This window comes from Xiphophorus maculatus, chromosome 22 (genome assembly GCF_002775205.1).
Source record: "Xiphophorus maculatus strain JP 163 A chromosome 22, X_maculatus-5.0-male, whole genome shotgun sequence".
Classification (NCBI taxonomy): domain Eukaryota; kingdom Metazoa; phylum Chordata; class Actinopteri; order Cyprinodontiformes; family Poeciliidae; genus Xiphophorus; species Xiphophorus maculatus.
The window spans coordinates 8,352,987-8,372,127 of NC_036464.1; the positions used below are offsets into that span (position 1 = coordinate 8,352,987).

The window sequence follows — 19,141 nt, forward strand, 5'->3', positions numbered from 1 at the left end:
GTGACCATGCTTCTGTGTGTCCAAGTGTGTGTGGTACCCGGTAATGTAATGTAATGCTGACTCAGACTGAGTTCGCCGACAGCTGCTGCCTCTTACTGAAGAGAGACGGGGATTTGAGGAGGGAGAGGGACGACTGGTGTGTGGGAGGGTGTGAGGAGGTAGATTTAAATAGAATAGCACTGATAGGCTTTTTATTTCCCATCATGCCACACATTTTTATCTGAGACTATTCTATTTCAATCTTGACACAAGAGGGTGTTTTTTAGATGTTCCCTGATGAAGGTTTTCTTTTTAGTAAAGGCTTTTAATGAAGCTGACTCTTAATTAAAGTGCAAAAACTTGCTTCTATTATTAGAAAATATCCACTGGAAATATTTTAGTGCTGTAGTGTAAGTTGACAATCTTTTTATTTTGTGTTTTCAGGCGCAGATCGCCTTCCTGCAGGGGGAGAGGAAAGGCCAGGAGAACCTAAAGAAAGACCTCGTTCGGAGGATCAAAATGCTGGAGTACGCACTGAAGCAAGAGAGGTGAGTGAACCATTAAATATCTGAGCTAGTCTGCTTCAGCTGCGGTGCTTGTGTGTTCTTTAAATAACCCACTATCACCATCAAAGAAATCTGTAAAGAGATACTAGGCCATTAGTCAACAAATCAGTATCTGCTTCTGAGACCACAACTCCTGTAGCAGTGCATCCCCGCTACAAGGAGTGAAGGCTGCATGTGAGTGACTTTATTCATCCATTATATTTGTATAGAAAGTAGTGAAAAAGATTTATACCATCTCAATAATCAAAGTAGAAATCATAATTGACATCCAGTTTTTTTTGTTGTTGTTGCAAATATTGTGGAATGTTATAGCAAAAACTGTAAAGTTCCACTTGTGAAGGTAAATCTGTTAGGCTTCTTTTTTACAATTCTACTGGTTTAAAAAAAAATAAATAAATAAATGTTTTGTCAAATTAAAAGATTATTTCAAACCTAAATATGCCAGTGATATGAATAATTTCAGGCTTGGCTGTACCTGGGTGTTTGTTTATTTGTTGCAGTTTGGGTCATTATTGAGGCTTTCACCAACCTTATAACATACTGCATGTTGTCCTGAAATGGTGAAGCCCTGGTTTGACATACTGATGTTGTTGTTTTCAAATTCACTGTACAGAACAGCCAATCAGGGAGATCTCTCTGACACACCTGACATGAAGTCAACATGTTAGATTGATTGTAGAAATCAGAACAAAAACATTGAGTACAGGTGGGGTGTTCGACAGACAAACAGAAAAAAAGATGGGGAGAACTTGTACTTCAAATATGAGTTCTTGGCTACTAAAATAATTCAGACAGAGTGACTGCATCAACATTACAGTTACTTTTTGAAAGAGTGTGATTTAAGGCCGTGTTTTTCTCTCCAGTCTTAACTCCTCCCTCACTCAACTACATAGGATGTTCATGACTTCTTTGTGGGTGATGTTAGAGGTCTGAGACTGTAAATGACATCCTTCATGAGGAATCCTACGAATGCAAAGCGTTGCTGACGCAGGCGTAGCCAGGCATGTCAGATAAGGCAGTATCAAACTCCAAACCTGGAGTAGGGAGTAAATGTAATGTATTTACTTTACCTCATGTGTTTTTGTGAGATCTTGCAGCAGGGAGATTAAACAAATAAAATCCTCAACACAACTGTGTCAACTGAGTTTCAGGATGGCTTTTTTTGCCCCGTCATTCCCCCGAGTCAGCTCCAGTTTTAGTTAATGTTTGGCTCCGAGGCACGTCGTCATGGGTTGTTCAGCGTACAATCGTCCTCCGTCTGTTAACAGCCTATTTTTATCTACTTAGCCTCAGTGAGATGACTGCAGGCCTTCCCTCAGGAGGAACCCTTAACCCAGAAATACTACCACTTCTCCTGGTTGCTAAGCAACAGGTCACGTCTCCGAGGGTGTCTTGAAAGCAATTTCAGAAATGGCTTTTTTGAGTGTGGGATGTGCCCTGTTTGAAATGGCTTTAATTTTAATGAGGTCGCTTCCTCTGGATCGTCACAGTGCTGGATGGAGGGGGCTCCTAAGCTAAAATGTTTTCTTCCGTTGTCAGTCGACCTCAGCTGGGAAAAACGTAACACTTCCTGCTGATGATATAATATAGCTGTGTTTGTCGTGCTGTATAAACTTGAAAACTGACTCCAGCAAAATAACATTTGCAGAAATGTCTGTTTGCTTTTAAACTATGTAGATGCCAAAGAAGCGTTGAAGTAAATATATTATGAGACATAGTTTAATAATTATTCATCAGATTTATCAAGTAACAGAAAACAGGGTTCAAAGTACAGACGATTATTAATATTTTCCTGATTTTATTACCAGTCCCAAGTTTTTACCCTTTGCTTTTTTTCTGCTTTCAGAGCAAAGTACCACAAATTAAAATACGGGACGGAGCTAAATCAGGGCGACATGAAACCTCCAAGCTACGACTCTGGTAAGTCGACAGAACCTCGAAATCACTGTGTTTGCTGAGCTCATACATACCTGGGATGACAGCATTGGCACATGTAAAAGGCTGCATTCATGTTGGATCTTGTTCGTTTTGGTGCATTGCTTCACAGCGTACTTAACCTTGGAATTACGAAAGAGCAATTGTTGCAGATGTAGAAGAGAAAAAAAATGCCTGAGAAATGAGAGTTTCAAGCAGTCACGACAAATTGCAAAAGATTTGCTCACCTGAATTAAACTTTTCAGATTTTACTCACCTCTGACACTATGCAGCTTTTCAACTATTTAGTTATTCCTTTTTTCTACACTTTGTTTTTGCTCCAAGCACTGAAATGATTATATCTGAGAAAAATCGAAAGCACTCCACTGGAAGCTTGTCTTTGTTATTCTTTAATCCATCGAGCTGTCGGCAATTTTACAACATTTATAAGTAGAAAACAGCTTTCATGAAAGGGTTCACAGTTTGCTTTGTGGATTATTTGTGGAGTATTGAGGACATTATTTTTAGAGCTTAAAATTATTTATTTTCTGTACTGTAATTGAACTGAAACAATAGGTGTAATAAACAAAATGAATACTGATACATGGTATATTTTTAGTTGATGAACAATAGATCACTATGAGCACAACACCTACTTCTTATTTTATTCTGGTTTTATCGGCTCCTCGTGTTCAAACCATCAGCCAGGATAGCGATGCTTCCTCTCTTCTCTGCTCATCTCTATTCATGAGGAATGTTCAAAGCCCAGAACCCTTGAAGTGTTGATGATTTGGAGAAGGTGAAGAAGAGAGGTGTTGGATGAAAGAGGGGGAGAAAAGAGAGAGAGCTGGGAGGCGTTACTGGTTTGGTGGCTCGTCTGCCAGCCCATCACCCTCTGCGTTAATTCTGACACAGTTTTTGAGACGTCTTCACCTCCGCCTGCCTCTCAACACTTGCTCTCAGGTCATCTTCTACAATGTAGAATAAAAATTTCTGTTTTGGAAGATTAATTTTTTTTGGAAGATTGGGATTTTTTTTTCACCATTACGCTCCTTGGGTTTCCATAGTTCAGAGTGATGTTAGGCCACCCAAGAACTACCTTTTTTTTTTCTTCCCACAAGCGTGTCCACCGCGTGTATTTATTTCGACTTTGATTTCAGGTCAACTCACAGAAGCAGTTATTTAAATAAAAGCCAGTTTCTTTTAGATATTTTCTGTCATTTGTATTGTTTTTTCTAAGAAAAAAACCTAATTGAGTTTGGCATAAAAACATCAGAGTTTAATTTTAATTCATATGGCACAGCCATACTACAATATGAATCTCATAAACTACAATTATTTTCTTGGGATTTTATGTGATAGAACAACAAAATGAAGCATAATACGTAGTTTAAGGGCAATAATATGTGGCTTTGCAAAGGTTAAAGATTAGAATATTTGTCAGCTGCATTTACTCTTATATTGCTACCGAAAATCCAAAATACCTTCAGAAATAAACTCCACCTTCATCTAATTTAATTTTAGTGTAGGTGCAGCTGTTCAGTAAAGTCCCAAGAGGTTTGTAGAGAACAAGAAGACCGGAAGTCCTAATATCCTGCAACGTTTAGATGTATCCCATCTCCAACACAGCTGAATCAAATAGCTCATTAACCGGCCTCTGCAGAGATGAATAATGTGTTAATAAGGGGACTCAGGTGTTTACAGGATAGTACCTTTTGAGGATTGGACTTGGTCAACCTCGATGAAGACAAAAAACACACCAGGTAACTCAGAGATAAAACTGCAGAAATCCACAAATGAAGAAAGCAATAAAAAGTGCTTCACCATTTGCCACAACACAGAAAACTTGCAGAAGAACTTGCTTTGTCAGAAACCAATAAAGACTCGAGACTGGGCCCGAGGTTTGCCTTCCAGCAGGAGAGTGATCCTAAACATACAGCCAGAGATAGTTAAATGGTTTAGAAAATACAGGGTTCTTACAGGTGCTTAGAGTCTTTCAAAATGCTTGAATGTCAATTAGGTGTTTTCAGGTTTTGAAAAGTGCTTCTGTATAAAAGTTTTTAAACTGCACAGTTTTGTAATAAAATGCAATTTGACTAAACTCTAGTTTTGCACAGGAGGTTGGGCAAAAATGTCCGTTTCCAGATGTTCGAACCTGCAGTAGACTAAAGGTGGTTCTGCAAAGTATTGACTCAGGGCGTCTTGATAGAAGTAAAGAACACACTTTAGAGTTTATGGTTCTAACAAGACAATATGTGGAGATCAGGTGTTAGTATGCTTTTGCAAGACAGTCTGTGTTATTTATGATTATTTGCTCCTCGCTCGAGGGCTGACCATCTTTTATTTGCACCAGCATTTCCTTCTTGATGAAGACAAAGCTTGTGTTTCGTTGCTACTGACATCACTCGTCTTTCTAGTGTTTCATGGTAATCGAGTGGAGCACAGATTAGTCATCTGAGTTTTGACATTACAAGATGTCAGATGCTTTGTTTTACTTCAAGCTGTTTCAACGGTTTCTGCTGCCTTTGTCACACAACAGTTCATGTGTTGGGATAAAAATATTTTCGATTATGTAAATTTGAAACGATGTTAGGGTTTGGAGTCCCAGCTTTTACAGATTGAAGAGAAAAATGTTTCCTGTTCAACTGGATTTGACATTTGGTTTTATAAAGTTGGTAAAGAATGTGTGTCGTCTCCAGAGTGCAGCGATGCAGGAATGCTCTCGCTGTTTGCCGAGTGGAAATAATGTCAGAGGCTTGTTCGTCTTTGTTGTTTGTGAAGCTCTGATTTGTGCCTCTCTTCTCTCCTTCAGATGAGGCCAACGAGAACGATTCTTCTGGATCACTTAACAATCAGCTGTCCTGGAAACATGGCCGGCAGCTCCTCAGACAGTACGTACACAAGCTCTTCCAGCCCAAAACAAACCGAATGTGTTTAAATGAAATGAAAAGCCTGAGATTACGGGGCTAAGAAGCCGCTCTTTTCAGGCAAGCAGGTTTTGTGACATTTGTTGCTGGGCCAGCTGTGGCCAAACAGAAGGAAAACGATGGTGAACAGCGCCCTCACATGGACAACTGCAGTCATCACTAAATCTGTGTTTTCTTTAGATGTTCCCTGTTTGTTTAGAGCAGGGGTGGGCACTCCTGGTCCTCGAGGGCCGGTGTCCTGCAACTTTTAGATGCATCTCTACTTCAACACACCTGAGTCAAATAATGAGGTCGTTAACAGGACTCTGGAGAACTTGACTGCACTTAGGAGGTGATTCAGCTGTTGGATTCAGGTGTGTTGGACCAGGGAGACATCTAAGAGTTACAGGACACCGGCCCTCGAGGACCAGGAGTGCCCACCCCTGGTTTAGAGGGTGGTTATTACATTGCTCTATAAAGTCTGTGAGTTTTGACATCATCCCTGCAGCTTTGCTCCTCATCTGCCCCAACATGCCGGCTGATGAAAGGAGCCATTTTACTCAGCAGTCTGTGTGAAGCGACGGATCAATAATGTGCCAAAACACCCTGCCCTCTTACCCCTCCATTCCCTTTCTATTAGTCACTCACTCACTCAGATTGTGAGGGCTTATCCTCCTTCGCTGCGGGGTTGGTGTAATATTTGATGAGAAGCTTGTTTTGCTGCAAGAGAACTGACAGCATGAACTAAACCGCTGAGAGATGAACAGACTATGAGGAGTAACATGTTTTTCACATCTTTTTAGTAAACTCAGGTACAAAAAATATTTAATTTAAAGCAACAGTATGTAACATTTTACAAATTTATTAAAACTGTCACCATGTCCTGACAGACCTCCACCTCCTCCCTGACCTCGTGTAGTCGCTGCTAAAAGTGCTAATGGCGAAGAAACGACTTACCGTTACAGGAAAGCTGTTTATCTGCTGTCATTGGTGGCCATGCTAACTAGCCTTAGCATCAACAACAAGCTCAATTGTCTGGATGATGCTGTAGCATGGTAGAGAGTGAGGGGGGAGCTATGAGTGGTGTGTACACAGGCATGATTGACAGTGCCAAGACCCTCCTCTTGGCTCTGATTGGTTGTTTCTGACTGACTGGTTTATTTCTGCAGTTAGAACTGGGAGCACTGGAGCTAATTTTTTTTCACAGATTATGTGTCACATACTATGCTGTCACAACAGAGTGACATTTTTAACAAATATGTTGGAATAATTTTTTTAAGTTACAGTCTGCAGCTTTAATGTCTTTAAGCTGGAAAAGTGGCTCAAATATAAAGACCAACTTATTATACAGGAACTTTGTATGATTTGAAGTTGAAATCATACAAAATCATAGGGATTGGTCAGAGCTCTTTACACAATAAATTGTTTTGACATCCTGGTAAAAAATTTTAAAAGCCTTAAATGGTCATTTCTCTATTTTGGTTAAGAGTTTTTTTGGGGGTTTTTTTTTAGCTTTACATCATGTAAAGCTCAAATGATGTAAATCAACATGCCTTGATGAAGAACAAGGTATGTTCCTCAACATTAGTTTATTTATCAAAAACATACCTTGATTTTTACTTTGATTCTTTCATGCCTGTTTGAGAAATCCTTTAATCTCCTTGATGACCCAACACAGCTGAGGAACGTCTTAAGACTGACGCCAATTTCAGGCCTTTGATATAAATAGCATTTTTATAACAACTGTAGGCCACATAGTTACTTTATTGCGCTATAAAATGGATCCACGTGCCTGGGAAATGCATAACACTGACCCTTTAACCATCCTCTTTATCGTACATGGAGATGAGTTGCTGTAATTAGGTGTCATCCCCCAGCACTCATGGCAATGACTAAAGAGACACAAGTCTTTATACCCTAATTAATCAAAAAGTCATGGATGACCAATCAGAAATTACCAGGAGGGGCAATAAATGTGTTCTGCACTATAAAGAGGGGTTGGCAGTGTGGTGGTCACTGTTTCTAATGAGCACTGCAGCAGGAAGAGCCCTCACAGCAGTGCCATCTATCTGCAAGGAGGCACCGTTTCAGGCTGGAGGCCAGAGTAAATTTTACTGTGGGCTGCAGATGAAGAAAAGAGTTCCGTTTTTTTCTGGGGTTGCTTATTTCCTCTGTTTTCTAAACTCCCTTTCTACCTTGTTTGCAGGTACCTGCAGGAGGTGGGTTACACAGACACCATCTTGGATGTAAAGTCACAGAGGGTCCGAGCCCTGCTGGGTCTCGCCGGCGATGGAGCCGGCAAGACTGGAGAACGGATGAGCACGGAGCCTTCGGTCAACGGGCCGAACTCGACACCAAAGGGGACCAGAGGGTGAGTATATGACAGTAATCCTGCATCTGTTGAGGACATGCTGTGAGATAATCAGTTTTAAGGAATCTGAGTGCAGAATTGATCCTTAGACACATCTAGATAAACAAACACTTTAGCCTATCTATAGATCTGTTTGTTCTGGGACAGAGCAGAGCTGGACTGTCCCATCCAATTGGCTGCAGACAGATGATTAGCTCCTCGCTGCGGAGCTGCAAATGCACTTTATTCTGCTGTATTGTTTCAGTTTCATTATTTGCTCCAAGCTGCAAACATTTAGTTTAGAACAGGTCTTTCCAAGAAGTATCCCCCCATGTCTTTCATGCTTTTCTTTCAGTTTATTTTTATGTGATCCAACATGTTACAAAACATCTCAGGAAACTTTGATCTCTGCGGTTTATGTCGCCAACATCTTCCAGATAATCAGTGTTTTGCTCTTCGTACCGCCTGACGTTCCCAGTTGGGGCTGGATTAGTGACTCTATATTTATTTTGATTATTTAGTAATGTCTTTCTAATTGTCCTTGTTAACATGAATACATGGTATAATGTTTATATTAGTTTGTTATTTAAATCTTGCCTGCTCTATCAGCTCCTTCCTCGCACTAAGCAACAATTGTAAATAAGAAGTTGTTCTTAATCTGTCCTGCATTTTTTAATAAAGGTTAAATAAAGATGTAGCTGATGATTGTCTTAATAATAATTGACAGACAACAGAAATGCCAAACTGCCAAGAGGTTCATTACTTTGACTGTCTTGTTGAAATAGCATAACTGGATGTTTCTTGTTAGTTATTATTTAGTATTTCAACAGATCATGGCATATACGGTTTGTTTTGCAAACTTAAATCAGAATGATGCTGTTACTTTATCCACTATCAGCTCCACCATGCTGGGGCAATATTTGTCAAAATAATATCAAAATATCAGGATAAAACCAAATGATATAAATATGGCTCACCAGCTCAGATGGTTGAATCAGATGGAGTCTTTATTTGCAATCAGAGAAAAATAAAAAGTGATAAATGTCCTTTAAGGATAAAATGTTTTAAACACAATGTATTTGTCTTTAATAAACAGACTTGCATTTTCTTTCATTTCTTAGTAAGAATAATTATATCTATGCATCCACTTAAACACAGAAGATGTTTGTTCTTCCAGATCTGCTTTTAGTGAATTTATTGAACTTAGCTAAACACAGCAGGCATTTTTAAAGAAGGCGTGACCCAAATCTTGCTCTTATTGTGAGAAAACACAAAAATGTGTCAATTTTTTTAAATTGAACTAAAAACAATTTGCAAAAAGAGAAATGAGCAAAATTTCTTTGCATCAGATTCACAATGATACACACATCTCTGCCCTACTAATAACATCTGATAACCTTATATATTTAATTAAAATACTGCAGGCTTTGATTATTTATATATGTTTCTTGAAATAGTTTTTTTTTGTACATGTGGGTTTGTTTTGGCCCATGTGTTTGGACACCACTGTCTTTATGATTCATGAAGGTATTACATTTAATTCTTAAAGATTTTTAGAAGTTTTAAACACAAAGAAATCCTGGTTGTCATTATTACTATTTTTATTTATATATTTTTACGTAAGGTTCTGATTTTAAAAATTAGATCCTGATAGCTGCTAAAGGAAAAAGTTTGAAAATTAGATTTTGACATTCTGATTAATTTTGTCCTTGCGTTATCATAGAATGTTATAGAGTACAGATATCAAGGTTCAAGCTTCCCCATCGTTATAACTCAGGTTTTTCTAACTTGGACTTTTCCGTTTGACTAGCACCATTTTCAAAACATGGAAACATGTTTTTTTTTTTAATTTTAAGCATAAAATCCGTCGTGCTTGTTATTGTAGAGACTAAATCGATAAATGAAACTCTGATTCATTTATTGCTCGGCCATGTTGATGTGTTGGTATAAATAAAAAGCCCTGGGGTCGTGTAAATCAAATCCATGAGCGCTATGTGTTTTGGGAACTGTTTTGATAAAAGTATTTTTGTCTGTGCAGAAAAGCTGAGCTTTCTGACACAAGCGCTGTGCTGGAGGCCTTCAAATTCATCGAGAATGCAGACTTCAGTGATGAAGATGAGGAGGAAGACAGCGACGGGAAAGACAGGACTAATGTGGAATCCAGGACTGTAAGGAACCTGTCTACCTTGTTACGTCAAAACAGTTTAGCTTGGTCCAGGATGTTCATGGAGAGTAAAGAAACTAAACTCTTCCTCAGATTGTGCGAAAAAAGCCCTCATCGTCGTCGTCATCATCTCCAGCCAGTATGGACACCAGTGAGGATCCCGACACAAAGGAGGCCCTGAAGGACTTCGACTTCCTGTCGAATCCTGACGAGATGGACACGTCATCAGAGTCCCGGGGGACCGGAGACGGCACTGACTGGGGTGAGTCTGAGACATCAGAAACGGTCAGAGTCAACAACATGAAAAACTGATGAGAACACATCACTTATTGTTTGATGCAGTTATCTTAAAATGTTTCTAACAGTTTGGTGATGTTTCTGGAGTCTTCATTCATAAATCACGCTGTGGTCATGAACCATGACTGCCTCTGTTTAACCCACAGTTTGTCTTCCACTGTGTTCCCATAGCCAGCCCACTCTGTGTCTTTCACTCGTTTCCACCCAGATCAATATCAGCCTTAAAAAAAATACGTAGTAGCTCGCAAAAGTATTCGCAACCTAAAAAATATTTTTTTTTCTTGTTACAACCATAAACTTCAGTGTGGTTTATTGGGATTTTATATGATAAACCAGCAAAAGTAATGCATAATTAATGTCTTTCAAACATTTTTCTTTACAATTACATAGGTCTGAAATGATTAATCAGATTAATCGTGATGACTCAATTATTGAAATAATGATCAATTAATTTTTTAATCTAGTAATTGTGAACTGTATTATAATAACCTTCAAAAAGTTTCATGTTTCTACTTACAAAAATAAACTGAAAATGATTTTATTTCCACATGAGTTGTGCACTAATGTGTTTTGTTCTGTGACATAAATGCCCATTAAATTACATGAAAGTTTCTGGTTGTAACGTGACAAAATGCAAACAAATTCAATACGTTAGGAAAGAACTATGTGAAAAAAAATCTTTTTTAATGCTTAAAAATCTGACTGTTCCTGAATTCGATTAATTCTTCACCCAACAGTAGTTCTTAACAGAACACAATTCTAGTAAAGAAAAAAATATGAGGAGAATCTGGAGAATCCTATTAGTCTAGTTGTTTAAAACCCACCAACTCAGTAAAACCTCTGGTTCCTGAGAGAGGCCTGCATCTGCAGCTCAGCCTCTCGTCGGCCATGCAGCTCCTCAACAGCCTCTCGGTCTGGTTTTTGTTCCCCTGTGTAGACAAGGACGAGCAGGGTCCCGTTTCTGAGGCCTGGGATGTGGACCCGGGAGTGATAAACAAACTCAAGGAGCAGTACAAAAAGGAGCGCAAGGGGAAAAAGGGGGTGAAGAGTAAGTGCCGATAGACATTGCTGCCTCCTTCAGTCTCTTCTCTCTGCAGAGCCTGACTTTTCTGAGCTCGATCAAAATGCCTCCGATCAAAAGAGAGCATCTTTTTTCATCTCCTCCTCTAGCCGCTCCTTCCTTTGTCTCTCTCTGTTCTTTGTTTTCCAGTTAGTGCTTGCAAATGCCATTAAATCCCCTCCCATATGAAGTGTAATGCTTGATGCATGTCTTGTCTGTTGCATTTGTTTGTTTCCCTTCATTTCATCTTCACACTATCATCTCGTCTTTGTTAAATGTTAGCAACTAAGTAACACTTTGTGTCAGTAAAGCATTCCGTCTCCTTTCTGGGCTTTTAGCCATCTCTGTAGACATCTGTTTCTCTGTCTTTGTAGCCATAACAACATAATGATCTTCATTGATGTCCTTGTCCACCTGCCATGTTGATACTCCAGTAGCAAATAATATAGCTGCTGATATAGATTAACAGCCAATAGAAGCTTTTTTGAGAAGTGACTTAGCTGAGTAATAAGATTGCTCTCAGATTAAAAACTCACTTAAATCTTGTTTACCAACTGAGAGCTCTTACATGTTCCATGCAGACTTTTCCTTCTTTGATTGATCATGAGATCAACAACGTACTTCAACTCCTTTTTTTTTCTCAAACTTTTTTCGCTTTCATTTCTCCTGTTATGATCTAACAGAAATCCTAAGATTTTTCTTCACTCTTTTGGTGCTTTATCACTTTGGTGTTCATGTGGAGAGACTTTCTAGCTGAAAGTGGAGTTAAAATATCAAAGACCACTGACTGACAAGCACAAGGCTGCCTTTTACTAAACTAAGATTTATTTTTAAAGGCTTGTTGGGACATGTAGTTGGATTTCATGAGTTAAGTCATTAAGTCTCATTTCCAGCAGGTGCATGAAGCTAAATAGATAATAGATGTAAAAGTTCACACAAAAATTTCTTCAAGAAGTGTACAGAATCCAAAAGTCAATTTGCTGAAAGAATAACATTCAGAGCAGCAATTAAGCCAAAACTCTAAAAAGAATATACATTTTGCATTTAAAGTAAAATAAATAAAATTAAAAAGAAACCTGATTTGTCTTTTAATATGTTCTACTCAGACCTCAAGTGGCATAGTTTTAAATTCACCAGGTTCAACTACTGTGAAAAAATAATAATAAACATTTTTTCCCCATTATAAGCACCTTTTGTTTTTCAGCAGTTTAGCCATATTAGCTCTTGATGTCAAGTTGCACAGAAAGGCCTACATTTTTCACATCAAGATATTTTTTAGCTGCATACACTAAATGAAAATATGTTATTGCATTTTAGGCAATAAAATGTTTATTATTTAAAAAGGAATTTATTATTTGTTTATGTGCATATTTTAATGTATTTCTGATGTACAAAAATGCTTCAGTGGTTAAAATCTGCAGAATGTGCCACTTCTTATTTAACTATTCAATAGAATAATTGATTACTGAAATAATCATTGGTATTTTTCACTGTTTGTGGATCAGAGAATAACAATAAATTCAAAGCACTGCTCTTTTTTTGGGGGGGGTGGGAGGGTTCACAGCACATTTCTCCAAATTGGAGATAAAATAGTTCTGTTTGAAGAATCTGAAGGGGAAAATGTCCTCCTAATTGTTGTTTTTAGAATTTATTTCAAGTTTAATGTGATGTAACTTAAAAATAAATATATAAAGACCAAAATTTGTTTTACCTTCAAGCCAATGACTGTTGCTCTCCACAGTTCACCGTTAAAGATAAATGCGCCTCAACTTCTTCTCTACCTTTGCAGGACTCTACTACTGGCCTCCCATCATCCACTGTTTTTACTGATTTTTCTTTTTTCAGTGCTTCCTTCTATATTAATTTTTTCTCTGTTGCTTCAGCATATACCCACCGCTTTCTGGTTGTTATTTTTTTTTTCTTCTTCCACTCCATCCAAACATGTCGGTTGTTTGAACGTTGAACCTAACTCGTTAACAGGGCCCAACCGTTCTAAGCTGCAAGACATGCTGGCTAACCTGAGAGACACAGAGGACCTGTCTCACATGCAGCCTCAGCCGACCCCGCAGTCCCGGCCCAACGTGCCGCGCTTCAGCGAACACGAGGGGAACAGGACAGAAGAAGGTGACTCACTAAATACAAAACGCATTTCCTGTCCCTTCTGCCGATTGACAGATGTTTTTTATTTGTCCTTTCCGCAGTTGAAGCGCTCACTTTCCCACCCACACCAGGAAAGTCGTTCATTATGGCCACAGAGGAGGACTTGGAGAACGTTCTGGGCCTTGGGGAACTGGCTGGACTCACTGTGGCCAACGAGGCCGACAGCATGGTGTATGATGTGAGTGGCATGGGGCAAAATTATGTCACTTACTTGTGTTGGAAATGTCAAATTCAAAGGGTGTTTTATATATATATATATTTTTTAAGTGAGATAGACTCTTGCAGAACACAAATATCATTATTCCCTAAACTAACCGTACAACTGCAGATTTACTTTAATCACCATGAAAATCAACTATTTAATTCTGCTGGAAACATTCTTAGTGATATTTATTTGTACGATTGTCCTTACACTTTTATAATTTGCTGTTGTTTTCCCTCAGATTGGCAACAATAAAGATGCCATGAGAAAAACTTGGAACCCCAAATTCACCCTGCGGAGTCATTTTGACGGGATTCGCGCTCTGACCTTTCACCCTGTGGAGCCGGTCCTGATCACTGCTTCTGAGGATCACACGCTCAAAATGTGGAACCTGCAGAAAACCGCTCCAGCCAAGAAGTAAGAAAGCTTCAGCTCTCTATTAACTCACCTTCATGCCACGGTTTTTACTTTTCCTACCAAATATGAGCAAAACAAATCCTGTAGCTGCAGCTTTTTTGTGTGTTTATTTGACACTCTTCTGCAGAAGGACGTAACCCAGCAGCTCTAAGACTAGAAAAGATGAAATGAGTTTTTTATTTTATTTTTTTTATCTCAGCATTGTACTTATGCTGCATGACTGAAACTAATTACAGAAAACAAGCAGCTAAAAAATATCTTGGTGTGTAAAATGTAGCTTAAAAAAAAATTTAAGGAAAATAAAACAAAGAGATAACTCTAGTGTAACTTGTTTCAAGTAGAAATTACAATGAAATATTTATTATCTTGTCACAAAAAAATGTAAATGACCCAGAAATGGTGCTTAAAATTGGGCACAATTAGAGCCGCTGAATGTTAAAAATAAATGATCCTATTTTATGAATCAAAATGTTGTTTTTTGTGCATTAAAAATACATTTAGCTTGTGTGAAATTGTGAAGGGATTCCAAAACCAATCAATGGAAAATTTTTTAAAAATTTATATCTAGCATTTTTTTTAAAAATATTAAAAGGCTTGTGGAAAAAAATATGAAAAATTAGAGTTCCCACCAAAATTTGGCCACTTTTTATTCCACTTGCATCAGAAACAAATGGAACAAAACAAAAACAAAATAAAAATACAAATATTAAATCAGAAGCATATTAGTACAATATTTAAGATATAAAGATTATTTTATTTATGTTCAATTTCTTACCTAGCAGTGATTTTATTCAGCCTTTTCTGCATGATTTCAGTCTCAGTCCTATTTGAGGCTCATGTTTGTCGCAGCAAATATGAGCCATATTAAACCATATAAAACTATATTTTTGTCCCACAGTGGTAAATCAATGGGAGGCTTAATTTTGCTTCAGATTTCAAATATTTGTTTTTATTTATTTTTTCATTAAATTAATCAACTTTTTGTCAGCAGGAGTACATCTTTAGACGTGGAGCCTATCTACACTTTCAGAGCCCACAGGTAAAATACGGCATTTTTGTCGATTCTTTTTTTTTTTTTCAGCTTGTGATACAGATTACTTAATGTTTGCTATTTAATTATGTAAAACACAACAGGGGCGCTGTACTGAGTGTGGTGATGAGCAGTACAGGGGAACAGTGTTTCAGCGGAGGGGTCGACGGCACCATCCAGTGCTGGAACACACCCAACCCGAACATCGACCCCTACGACTCCTACGGTAACCTCAGCGTGTGTTTCGATTGAACCAGGAGTGATTTTTAGCGGCAAAGCATGAAAGGTGACCTTGGTCCCCGTGTTTTCAGACCCGTCAGTGCTGCGCGGGGAGCTGAGTGGACACACCGACTCGGTGTGGGGTCTGGTGTACAGCAGCGCACACCAGCGCCTCCTCTCCTGCTCCGCCGACGGAACCGTCAGGCTGTGGGACGCCAACACCACCTCCCCTTCGCTCGCAGTATTCAACGAAAACAAAAGTAACAACCGGATTCAAATACATTAAGTTTACCTTTTTATTGTCTTTATTCAAAATTGATAAATTAAAACTTGCACTTGTTTAACCCTCTGCTAGAGTTGGGAGTTTCGTCCTCTGTGGACCTGGTGTGCAGTGAACCAGCTCATCTGGTCACATCCTTCACAAACGGCCAGATCGGCCTCTTCAACATGGAGACCCGCCAGCTGGTGCTCAGTATGGAATCTAATCTGGAACCAGGTAAGTTTAGGGACGAGCTGCACAAGGCATAAACCGAGGTGGGCTGAAAATGTAGAACAAATTGTTCATGTTGCACCTTGAACAAACATTGACTCACTGTTTAAATGACTAAATTACTGGGCAATTACATCCATTTGTGTGCAGCCATTTTCCTCTTCACTTCCCAGTGATTCGGATCTAACAAAGTTTAATTTTATGAGGAAACCGAATCATTTAAAGTCGATCATGCACTATTAAACTTTTCTTGCTCTTCAAAAAACATGAAATCTTAGAGTATTTTTTGTCTAGTTCTGGTGTAAACATCTTACTACACTTAAGATAAGACAAAACTAAAAAGTAACTTTCAGTTAGACAAAGGAGGTTTATTTTTAGTAAATAATTGTTTAATATTGATTGAAAACGTACCAGTTTCACTGACAAATTATTAAAACAAGACAGTGATCCCATGTTATAAGTGAAATAATATGCCAGTGGAACTCATGCTTCTTTTATCAATATTAAGGAATTATTGACTTAAAACAAGCACCAATTTCTTGCTGAAAAGTTGCTTGTAAGTTAGTTTTGTCTTATTTCAAGTGTTCTTGCTTAGTAAGCTATTGTTCTTGCAGTGTGCAGTCTCATTTCAAAATGTTGAAAATTATGCATCACCTGCAACACCTTAAAAGGACTTTCTTGCAAAAGTTTTTACAATGGAAATTACTAAGCATGTTTTCATTTATTATGCAATTAATAGATTTATTGATTGTTGTGACAGGCCTATTTGTGAATATCTTTGCAAGACGCTCCCTTTATGTAGTAACTTGTGTTGACCATTGAATCTGTGTTGACTAACACTTTCTCCGGTTGTCACATCTTTGTTTGGAGTCAGATATTTCTGTGTTTTTCATCGTTAAATCTTTTTTTTTTCCTTTAACCAGGAACCCCCTGCCAGATCAACAAGGTCCTCAGCCACCCAACTCTTCCAATCACCATCACAGCGCAGGAGGACAGACACATCAAATTCTTTGACAATAACAGCGGGAAGCTGATTCACTCCATGGTGGCCCATCTGGACGCCGTCACCAGCTTAGCTGTGGATCCAAACGGACTTTATCTCATGTCAGGCAGTGAGTATCTAACATTCTCTTCTGCTTTCTTCTTCTGTGGCTTGAATGGTTGACTCAAACCCAGTCTAAAATAACTGGCAGTATTTAGAAAATGTGAATTATGCCGAACAAGGATTTTAAATTATATTTATTTACTACACCTCCCTCAACATTAATTAACACCACTGGTAAAGATGTGCGGAAAGCCTTAAAGTATTATTTAGCCTTACGTTTCCTTGCAGGATCTCAAATTGTAGAAGTAGCCAAGCTTTAATTTGACTGCATGCACTCAGAGGGGGAAAAAGAAAATATTAAATTGCTTCATTTGTTTGCTTTTTAATATTTTCTAGAAAAATAATGTTTTATTTTGGTCAATGTGTCTAGTGCAGGAGGCTACACTTCTGCTTTTCAAAGATGTAGGGTTGTATAATTGCACAGCTATTTGCAGCCATTTTCACGCACGAGTGTAAAAGTTTAGTTGGGGGGTCAGGAGCAGCTAATTTGGATTTAAAGTGACAAGAGGCCCTAAAACAGCTGAAAGGAGCTTGAAATAGGACTGAGCATACAGAAATCTCATTATCTAAGAATGATTTTGTATAAAAAAGGCAATGAACATGTTTTGTATCTCCTATAAACCTATTCTAACCTGTTCAAGGAAGCATAACATTGCTCCTAATTCATGCAAAATATTAAATTTCTTCAGGGCTAAAAGCCATATCAAACCTCTAAGCAACTTCCTGCATGTTTTGTCCTCAGGTCACGACTGCTCCATCCGTCTGTGGAACCTGGAGAGTAAAACCTGCATCCAAGAGTTCACGGCTCACAGAAAGAAATTTGAGGAATCGATCCACGACGTGGCGTTCCATCCGTCTAAATGCTACATCGCCAGTGCCGGGGCGGACGCTCTCGCCAAGGTGTTCGTATGACACGGAGCAACACGTCCCTCCCCCACCACAGCCTCGCTCTCTGACTCAGTCTCCTACGATCAGGGACCAATAGAGACACAGCAGGGGAAGGACAGTCAGGCAGCGAGTCTGGTCCCACCTCAAACTAGCCACTGGTCTCCTGTCGGACTCGCAGACTATGTAGCCAATAGCCTCAAATAGGTTGTGAGGAGGAGGAGGAGGAAGAGGAACTGCTCTCTGGTCCCGACCTCCTTCACTCCCCACCATCCAGGCAGGCCTGGGTGTGACTGGCCACAGCGCCCCCTGCAGACAGACTCAAACTTCACCTCCACAGAAAGGAGAGAGGCTCAGGACAAGTGGCAGTGAGGAGCGGAGATATGAGGTCCCATCTTCCTTCGCGCTCATCCCAGATCCTCCTCGGCTAAACCAAGTTTTTCTCCGTGTTGCGTTTCTGAGACAGAAGCCTCCCAGCTCCTCTCCTCAGCTTCCCCAGACTGACTCTGCTAGCTTGACCTGCCTTTATTTTCCTTTTTAAAAACCTATATTGACGAATGTGCCTTTGCTTTAAAAAGGTCTTTAAAAAAATTTATTTTAACAAGCTTGTTTTTCGGGGGTGGGGGGAAGCTGGTTGTCGCAATGTTGTCGGTTTTAACATTGGATGTAAAATTACAAATACTTATAATAAACAAAAATATATATTCAGTCTTAAAAATTTACAGTGCAGCGTGAGTTTGAGTTTTTGTTTTTGATAAGTGTGGTTGGGATATCAGTTCTGTGTGTTTGGAGGCAGCGCTGGTAGAGCGATACAGACCATTAATTTCATGCCTGTTTCTTAGATTGAAGCCACTGTACACTTCTGAAGATTACACGCTTATGTGTCCAAAGTAAACCATTTTGGTTATATAATTAAAATTAAACAGACTTGATTCTAGATGTCAACTTTTAGGAATATCTAACACATTTTGGCCAGTTTGCTCTTGTTTGAATTGAATGCTGTGTACTGTAAATAGTTTTTTTTTTTTTTCCTCCCCCGCCTCAGCTGTGTGGACATGCTTGACTACGATGTGATGTATCATGTCCAGGTATTTACAGTAGTCCAGTGTTTAGCAGGAGATTAGTGCAGTACTTTTAGGACTATTTGAAATGATGATTTAACCAAGAGAAATGTCCTGCAGTTCCAGTTTACTGTAAATCCATGAGGTTTGAAAGCAAGCAAAGATTAAAAAAGGCAAACAGGATGTTGTACGTGGAGAGTACAGCTTTACATGAGCCATTTTCTCAGTCACTGGTTTGTATATGAGAGTATGTTCGAAATAAAATCTGCTGTAAAATGTTAATTGGGCTCAGATGTTGGTTATTTTGAATGCTGTTTTTGATTGACCCAATCGCGT

General features: G+C 38.9%; 1 protein-coding gene across 4 annotated transcripts in view; it reads left to right on the forward strand.

The window, feature by feature from the left end:
- strn (striatin) overlaps positions 1 to 19,087 on the forward strand; it is a 33,341-nt gene extending 14,254 nt beyond the window's left edge. The window contains exons 2-17 of one of the 4 annotated variants that reach the window (XM_023327769.1): positions 424 to 527; positions 2,392 to 2,465; positions 5,272 to 5,350; positions 7,572 to 7,736; positions 9,754 to 9,883; positions 9,973 to 10,141; positions 11,114 to 11,224; positions 13,217 to 13,360; positions 13,438 to 13,574; positions 13,840 to 14,015; positions 15,004 to 15,054; positions 15,150 to 15,271; positions 15,357 to 15,524; positions 15,620 to 15,760; positions 16,678 to 16,866; positions 17,602 to 19,087. In XM_023327769.1, the coding sequence (XP_023183537.1) occupies positions 424 to 527; positions 2,392 to 2,465; positions 5,272 to 5,350; positions 7,572 to 7,736; positions 9,754 to 9,883; positions 9,973 to 10,141; positions 11,114 to 11,224; positions 13,217 to 13,360; positions 13,438 to 13,574; positions 13,840 to 14,015; positions 15,004 to 15,054; positions 15,150 to 15,271; positions 15,357 to 15,524; positions 15,620 to 15,760; positions 16,678 to 16,866; positions 17,602 to 17,771 (2,130 nt within the window). In that variant the 3' untranslated portion in view covers positions 17,772 to 19,087. The remainder of the gene's footprint in view (positions 1 to 423; positions 528 to 2,391; positions 2,466 to 5,271; positions 5,351 to 7,571; positions 7,737 to 9,753; positions 9,884 to 9,972; positions 10,142 to 11,113; positions 11,225 to 13,216; positions 13,361 to 13,437; positions 13,575 to 13,839; positions 14,016 to 15,003; positions 15,055 to 15,149; positions 15,272 to 15,356; positions 15,525 to 15,619; positions 15,761 to 16,677; positions 16,867 to 17,601) is intronic. The other 3 variants (XM_023327770.1, XM_023327771.1, XM_023327772.1) reach the window with 3 other exon arrangements.
- The last annotated feature ends 54 nt before the right edge of the window (positions 19,088 to 19,141 follow it).